This window comes from Apis dorsata, unplaced genomic scaffold (genome assembly GCF_000469605.1).
Source record: "Apis dorsata unplaced genomic scaffold, Apis dorsata 1.3 scaffold_68, whole genome shotgun sequence".
NCBI classification, from domain to species: Eukaryota; Metazoa; Arthropoda; class Insecta; order Hymenoptera; family Apidae; genus Apis; species Apis dorsata.
The window spans coordinates 235,518-243,952 of record NW_006263366.1 but is presented as its reverse complement, the minus strand read 5'-3'; the positions used below and the strand labels follow the sequence as shown (position 1 = coordinate 243,952).

Sequence of the window (8,435 nt, the reverse complement as noted above, 5' to 3'; positions counted from 1 at the left end):
TTTTTTTTTTTTTGATTTATTTAATATCATATTATTTAAATTTATATTAAAATTTATATTTTTCCTATTGTATCACTCTCTTTATCGTTGCACAAATAATATTGCCTTAATTTTTTCATAATGTATCTCGTGCATTTTATATATTGCTCATACGAGATGTATCGATTTAATGGAATTTCTGAGAATAGACATAATATGTTCAAGAAAGATTAAAAAAATTTAAAAACTATATAAGAAACCTACAATTGATTAGTTAAACTTATATAAACATTGTATAAATAGCATTTTATTAAAGTTTATTTAACTACCTATTTTATAAAGTTATAACCTATAACTACGGAATAATATTAGAAGTAGATAATGCAAGGCCACTGTATAGTCGACAACGAACAATCTAAAATTACGAAGTAATATGGAAGGAAAGTCAAGACTTACCACATTGCCCGATTCCAGCGAGGAACGGACGCTCCGCCTGTAATTTAAAAAAATTCTTGTTAAATTACAATATAATATATTACGTGTAATATTACAAACCACATTTAAATTGATCGCCATCTATCTATCGATGTATTATTATAAAACGATCACTATTCTCTAAATAAAAATTCTAAAACAATACTCGTACATATATTATATATCGTACACTGAAAATAAAACTGATCGTTTTACGAGAAACAATAGAACGAAGGCGATAAAATGAATTATAACTACTGCTTTTTTTTAGACCGTAGTTTGTCACTTGAGAAACTCTATCCATATATGTATATTCCGAACTTCATCATTTGAAAAATTACTAAATTAGTATTCAATTAAAATTTTCATCATAATGATCAATTTTTTTAATTTTATAATTTATTCTTTATTTTTTATTGTAAATTCTTTGAGAAAATATACCTATAATTGAAATGTATATATATTTCCCATATTTTTTAACGTCATGCAAAATCTATTATAACTTTATACTACTTTAAATTGTACATTATACGATAAAAAATCGTTTCTACGTACCTTGGAATATATAACAAATCATATTATCGTAAATTTCGTAAGACACTTCGATAATTATATTTAATAATTTAAGAAAACTGTTCATCTCCACTTTTTAAATTTAACTAAGAGCACGTCATAACCACTAAAAACTTCTGACATATAGTTAAGGTTTCACAAGTTGTTTCTAGAATCTACGCAAGACGCGACATCTGTGATCTACAATATATAAGATTGCATACAAAGCTTAAGCTCCTTAAGGCATATATTTTTTTAACTATCTTATTTCAATTAATTCCATGCTTAATGATTTTAAATGCAATGAATCGCGAATTCAACAAATAAAAAAATTTTGAAAAATTAATCTACGTGAATTAATATTGTGCAATTTTAATTGATAAAGATTGAAAATTTAAAGATATGTGATATTTTTAATATAAATATATACATTAATTTATTATTTATTTATGATGTTTGAATTTCGATTAAAAACAAGTGTATACAAAAGATCTGTCTTATTGCTTTGAGAATGCATAAAGTTGCTTGCTATTAACGTAAAGAGGAGCAACTCAAAAGCTGGTAGCACGACGACATATTTATCCAGACAGCAGACAAACATTCTCACTTAAGTATTTGACACCTGCTCACTCACTTTCATATACTTCTAAAGGACTACAAGGACTCCAAATGAAACTACATATAAAGCACAATAAATGCTAAATTCTCAATGCGAATATATCCTTCTTTTTATATGAATTTTTTTTTCAAACTATCTTGTTTCCATTTAACATATTGATGGAAATGGAAATGAAAATTTAAATGCGTAATACTTTATAAACTGTAAAAAAAAATAACCATGCATTATTAAAAAAAAAAAATAGAATAAGTAATTTAAACTAAATAAATTTAAACAAGATATATTATTATAATATTATTATAAAATTTTAGAATATTATTAAGCGATATTTTAAAGCAATAATATCGATATGAAACAGATGATTTATTATTTGAAAAGTCAATTGTATAAGCACGACTCATCATTTTAATTTAATAATTAGAATTCCATTGTCGCAATGATGCATTACGATATTTGAGAGCAAGCTAACAGTGGCAGACTCACGTGAGTAGAACGAATTACGTTCATACGAATTGCGTGAACGCGACTACGCATAAATAACGTCGCTGTGTGTACGCAAAGTGTACGACGACTGTGACGACAGTGGACACAGTTGATCGCGTGAATAAACACACATAACATGTACATACAGCAAATACACTTACACATATGTATACACGTACTCTCACCTCGATACAAATCGGCAAGCAGGCAGCAGGCCGTCACAACACGACGGTCGTCGCATCCCCTCCCGCCACACTTCGATCGTCCTCTTCTCGTTCATTCATTCTTCCTCCACGCGACGCCGTTGTTTCTCTCGAGTGATGTTTGTGTCAGAAACATAAAAAGACGACACATCATAGTTACTCACTATTCGACACTATACACTGACATATTAACCAAATAAAGTATGATTTTCGACCAATCGAGCGCAACAAATCGAATCGTATCAACCAAATACGATAACATCAAAAGGTAACACGAAAACTCCATCAGACTGACGCCATTCCTTCATCCAGACTGTTTACATCGTGTCGAGGATTGCGATATGGCGAAAGTAAATTGCATGAATGTCCCCCACACTCACGAGACTTGGTGTTATATTCGATTACTCTGAAATCGTTCTTGTTTACACCGGCGATTAAAAAGCAAAACAAAAATTGTCTTTCGCGTACTCCGTAAGATTGCGCTACTCTTCAAGTCTGATGTCTCTAGGCGGCGTGACGTGAATACGGCCTATTATACGTAAAGCCATTAATAGGAAAGCAGCAATGATGAGAAACAACCAACAGCACCCGTACGTGAAATGTCTAACATCATGAAGGAAACTATCGTAAACTGCTCGCAGAATACGTGACACGTTTTCAAGGACGTCCACGAATGTAACACCGGCAACTTCGCCGCTATTACAACAGTCGAACGACATTTAACCAAGCCCCGTTAATATCTCGAACACTCTAATTGCCTAAAATATAACAAACTGAAATCAATTAATAAATAGAAAACACTTACAAGAATGTCACACTATAGAACGATGTGCCGCGACAACACGACTAAACGGGCTAAGCGAGTTTTCGCTTTCGACTGAAATCGAATGTCCTGCCGGCTAGCCGCTGACAAGAACCTATATGAATTGCGTACGTGTGCGCACGCGTGCATCGTTGTGTGTGTTGCGGTATATCGTACCGCGCGTTTCTACCAGCATCAAGTATCGAGTATCCGGACAAGTAAATGTAGTCTTATCGAGCTCGCATTACAAAACGCCAGTGTCGACAAGATGAGTCGAGCGATTAAATTACATATGACACGCGCGTATTGCACTCTATGACAGGTACATCTTTTTACCCAACCTTGATGGAGATCACTTCGTGTCGTCATCAGTTGATCATAGATATTTTTGATCAACAATCTTCATCTTTCCTGAATCCAATAAAAGTTCACAATTTCGTCTGAATATGGTTTTACATGAATATCCATTTTTTAAAATCATTTTATATCCTTAAAAAAAAAATCTCTGAATCATTATCTTCATTCATATTTTATTGAGAATTGTTTAACATCATTTTATTGCAATTAAGAATTTTAATTAAAATTATTTCATTCAAAATATATGGGAATAATGGAATGCTACTCCACCACTGACTGTGAAAGTTGTATTAATTACAGCCTCTTAATATGTCGACATTTTTTCGCTCCGACTTTTATATCTTTTTGGGCGAGGAACGAGAAACCATCGTTCTACAGGAAAATAATTATACGTTCCTTATTGTGGATTAAACTTCTATAATCTTGCATTCAATTATATAAAAAATATAAGTTAAAAATGAATATAAATGAAATTATTTATTGAATTATTTCTATTATTTACATATACTTATTTTATAATGATAAAATCTAAAGAAAAATTTGTTTAAATAAATAAAAAATTTACATTACAAAATGAATTGTTTCTGCATTTTCATTAAATTTAAAGAATTATGTTGTTATTTTTTTTCTTCATTCAAATTATATTTTGTTTTTAACTTATCTATTTCTTCCATTTTCTTATCTACATCAACTCGTTTAAATGCTTTATTACTTTGATAATATAAAACTACTAAATATCTATTACAAACATTAAATCCACTTAAATGATCACAAGCATTTTTTGCATCAAATATATCTTCGTAAACAACAAATGCTGTTCCCCTAGTTTCAGCAGTATTGCCCCTGCAAATAAATAATTTATTAATATCAAGAAATTATATGATATTAATTTTATAGTATCAAATATTAGGAAATTTAGTATAGTATTAAGAAAGTAACTTAAAATAAAAAATACGTAAAAAAATAAAATTCAATTCACTCGAATACTTACACTCTAATTTGTCTAATAGCTCCATATTTACCAAAAATATCATACATTTCTTCGGCAGTAATTTTGTATGGCAAATTTCTTATATACAATACTCTGTTTACTTCTGGAGGTAATCTTACCTAAAGAATATATATTTTTATAAAATAACAGAAAAAATTTAGGTTAGGTTATTAATATTATATTGAATACTTTTTTACTACGTATAAATATATGTACTTACATTAGCTCTTCGTTGAAGCATAGCCATAGTCATCTTGAAAGCAAATATTTTTTTATTTATTACGAGAAATAAGAACAAAGAACGCGCAAAACACGTCAAAATAAATTCAAGTAGTTTAGATCGTATTGCATACAATATATACTACCAGAGAGCAGCACTGTACTTTTCCGTTCTCCTTCAGGTTTTTTATTCTTAAAAAAAAAAAAAGAAAAATTAGAAATAAATAATAAAATTATGTTGATTATTTTTATTTTTTATTTATTAACAATACTCCAAAACAAACAATTAAAAATGGTACTAATAATAGGTATTATATACCTATATTTATTAATGAATAGCATTATGATAGCAAATGAAATATCTATATAATGTTACATTAAATTTTATACATTGAATTACGTTTAAAACATTTATGGTTTACATTTTTTCTTTATAAAGAATATATTGATCATACAACCACAATTTAAAAATTTGCTTGAATATTTTAAAAACGATTGATAAATTGACATCGAATATTAAAATTGGAGTACAATAGCTATGTTTTTTTATTTTTAGACAGTCCTTTTTAGTGATAGAACATGTATTTATCAAAGTAGATATTGCTAATGGAATGAAATGATGGCACAACAGACCAATGCCTGGTTACAATTAGAACCGTCAGATATTTTTCTACGAAGAAAGCTTCGTTAATATTTTATACTTTATTAAAGGCTGCAATATCTACGCTTTGTACATAATCTTCGATATCCTGAATCTGTTCTGTAAGCCAATCTACAGAAACTTTGTCATCTTCAACAACACACGAAATTTGAAGTTTGTGAATTCCAAAGGCAAGTGGAACAAGTTTTGCTGTGAAAGAATAATAATATAATAGAATAAATATTATTTTAAATTTAAATTAAAAAAGATATTATTTATTATATATTTATATTATATATTTATATTCTAGATAACTTACACGCTCCCCATAAAAGTCCATCAGTTTCAATTTTTCGAACTTCTTCTTCCATTGCTTTCATATCCGTTTCATCGTCCCACGGTTTTACGTCCAATATTATATTTGATTTAGCAATTAAAGCTGGCTCTATAAATTATGATTATATATAAAACAATTTGTATTTGAAATATAAATGTAATACACAACTTACTTTTAGCTTTCTTTGCAGCATATGCAGCCAGTCTTTCTTCTCTAAGTTTTGCAGCTTCTGCATCTTCTCCCTAATAAGTCAAGTATTTAAACAATTTACAGTATAGATTATAAATTACAACATTTACATTTCAATATTTGTATTATAGTATTTGTGTTGATTTTGTGTAATAAATAGAAAATTATATTTAAATGTATTAGTATTCTGGGAATATCTGGTGTACTATATTTCGTAAATGTCGTATCATTTTATCACTTTTGCACTTGAAGACACGTGTAAAGTGTACTAAATGTATAAGTATCGTGCAGAAATGATTTTCGATATTTATGAAAATAGAAGAGGATTAACTGCTTAGTGTCTTCCATTATTTCTGCTCACTTGCCTCTGAATCTGAACCAAAAAGATCAACATCTTCATCATCATCAGCTTTTTCTTGTGTTGGTTTTGAAGCTGGTTGAGGTTTAGCAGGACAAACTGCTATTGGATCAGCAGGTACAAAAGTACGAATCTTGATTTCAAGAGCTTTGACACGTTCCTCCAATTTTTCAACAGTATTTTTCAATTCTTGGAAGACTGTTAATGAAGATTTAAAATATGGAAATCTATATTATTGATAAAATAATTTAGCATAATAATTTATAATACTGACCACTAGAATCTAGAATATCCTTTTTATTTTCATTGGGAGTAGCAAAACCAGCAACAGCTGCAATATCATCCATCTGAAAAATAAAATTAAAATAAGTTAAAATAAAAAAATTATCAATTATTATTAAATAATTAGATTTTATACCCATTAATTTATATTAATATTGAATATATTAGTAAGCAGTTTTGAAAATTTTGTTATATAAAGGTGTGCAAAGAGTGCAGTACTCACACACTGTAAAGACTGTTTAATATGTTGACGAGCCTTGGCAACCTCATTGGCTAAACTTCCACCAGCAGATAGAATTGGACTAGTAGTTTGTTGATTTCCCTGTATCCAATATTAAAAATCAACTCAGACCAAATTGACTATTATAAACAATTCAATATCACATCTCCACTAGAATTTATAAATAATTATTCAACAATAAAATATATAATTATAAATTTTTATTTTTAATTCTTTATGAATTTATTTTTGCAATTATATATAATTTAGGATACAAACAAAACAAATATTGAAAATATAACATCATTTATATTAAAAAAATATTTTATAAATATTTAAATGTAAATTTATATTTTTCAAGAAAAATTAAGTGGAGATAGATATTTTGAATGTTTAAAAAGTGAATAAATTTTAAGCATAATGAATATGTTAATTACAAAATAAAAGATTAAATAAAAAATATTTATCAACAGTATATTGTTAATAAGTTTACAATCACAATAAAATTTATTTTAAATCAGAAGCAAACATGCTTTACAGCACAATCCCCTTTGTCACATAACAAAAAACAAGCAAAATATTGAATTAAAACTAATTAAAAAGAATTAAAATAAGATAAATATATACAATATTTTTGTGGTGTTCACTCAACAATTACTAAATTTAAGAAATTTAAGACAGGTAATAACAATATAAATTTAAAACTTATGAAATAAAAAGTTTATAAAAAAGAATAAAATGATTTCATCTTTCCTTTTTTTTTAAATTTATTGTAATAAGCAGATTCTCAGTGATGATTTAGGCAATATGAAATGTATTATAATGAATGAAATTAAACTCTATAAGTATTGCATTGCTGCACACAAAACATTAAAATAATAAATGCATTACAGTATATACCTGAATAGGTAACTGCTGCTTATTCCTTATTAATGGAGTAACATTTTCTTTTACTTCCTTAGTATCATTTTTATGTTTTCTATTTCTATGTCTTGTATCTGCTTTATTCTTTTTTTCTTTTACTTCCTTTGTATTATATTTTTTAGATCCATCATTAGAAGGACTAGTTTCTTTCTCTTTTTCTTTTAAATCATTTTTGACATTATCAGATTTTTGCTTTTCTTCTATATTTTCTTTTTCTTGTATATTTAATTCATCTTCATCTTTATTTATTTTTGATGTTTTTATTTGACACTTAGAATTTTTTACATCATTTGAAATATTCTCAGAGATCAATAACTTATTGTCTTTAGATTTTTCAGACTTAGTTTTAATCAAAGAGTTATTATTCAGAAATGAATTATCATGACAACTATTGGTTAGAGAAACTTCAGATTTAAGCGAGCAGCTTTCCATGATCTTATGAGACACCACCTTGAAACATCAAGCTATGCAAGTAAGAACTTATGTCTTGTAATTAATTGAGTAAAACAGAAATTAAATAAAGCATGTCTTTTACATGCTTCATTTATATTGTTGCTACAAGACACAACTGCACAAAAACTAAATATCTTGAATAAAGAATCCATGCATTCTCAAATTTATTGAATGTATGAAAATATAGAACAATACATTGTAAAATTACAAATATAAACAAATAAACAAAAATTATATTGCTTATTTTATTTTTTCATTTTAAATATTATTGATTATATTTATTAGAAAAGTTTTATTAAAAATAAAATACAAAATTAGATAATTCATTTGAACACACAACTAGAAATGGGAAT

General features: G+C 27.4%; 3 protein-coding genes and 1 long non-coding RNA gene across 12 annotated transcripts in view; 1 reads left to right on the top strand and 3 right to left on the bottom strand.

Annotated features, from left to right (window-relative positions):
- The window catches only part of LOC102679526 (solute carrier organic anion transporter family member 74D), a 79,445-nt gene extending 75,809 nt beyond the window's left edge, over positions 1-3,636 (bottom strand). Inside the window, exons 1-3 of one of the 2 annotated variants that reach the window (XM_006610014.2) lie at positions 3,116-3,636; positions 2,293-2,419; positions 436-472 (exon numbers count right to left, since the gene is read on the bottom strand). The gene's annotated coding sequence lies outside the window, so the exon portion shown is untranslated. Of the gene's footprint in view, positions 1-435; positions 473-2,292 lie in introns of both variants that reach the window. The other variant, XM_031515389.1, reaches the window with a different exon arrangement.
- The window catches only part of LOC116186874, a 14,461-nt gene continuing 6,367 nt past the window's right edge, over positions 342-8,435 (top strand). Inside the window, exons 1-2 of the long non-coding RNA XR_004151923.1 lie at positions 342-353; positions 1,120-1,122. This is a non-coding gene — a long non-coding RNA (uncharacterized LOC116186874). The remainder of the gene's footprint in view (positions 354-1,119; positions 1,123-8,435) is intronic.
- On the bottom strand, positions 3,928-4,851 carry LOC116186873 (splicing factor 3B subunit 6). The gene is made up of 3 exons (XM_031515394.1): positions 4,681-4,851; positions 4,461-4,579; positions 3,928-4,312 (listed from the first exon to the last, which is right to left on the bottom strand). Exons 1-3 carry the CDS (start codon positions 4,711-4,713, stop codon positions 4,087-4,089), a joined length of 378 nt encoding a protein of 125 aa, XP_031371254.1. The 5' UTR covers positions 4,714-4,851; the 3' UTR covers positions 3,928-4,086.
- LOC102679818 (probable elongation factor 1-delta) overlaps positions 4,916-8,435 on the bottom strand; it is a 10,252-nt gene continuing 6,732 nt past the window's right edge. For 4 of the 8 annotated variants that reach the window (XM_031515391.1, XM_006610015.2, XM_006610017.2 and 1 more), the window contains 7 exons: positions 7,606-8,079; positions 6,709-6,807; positions 6,478-6,550; positions 6,211-6,401; positions 5,829-5,898; positions 5,639-5,764; positions 4,916-5,529 (listed from right to left, as the gene is read on the bottom strand). In XM_031515391.1, the coding sequence (XP_031371251.1) occupies positions 5,375-5,529; positions 5,639-5,764; positions 5,829-5,898; positions 6,211-6,401; positions 6,478-6,550; positions 6,709-6,807; positions 7,606-8,079 (1,188 nt within the window). In that variant the 3' untranslated portion in view covers positions 4,916-5,374. The remainder of the gene's footprint in view (positions 5,530-5,638; positions 5,765-5,828; positions 5,899-6,210; positions 6,402-6,477; positions 6,551-6,708; positions 6,808-7,605; positions 8,080-8,435) is intronic. The other 4 variants (XM_031515392.1, XM_006610020.2, XM_006610023.2 and 1 more) reach the window with 1 other exon arrangement.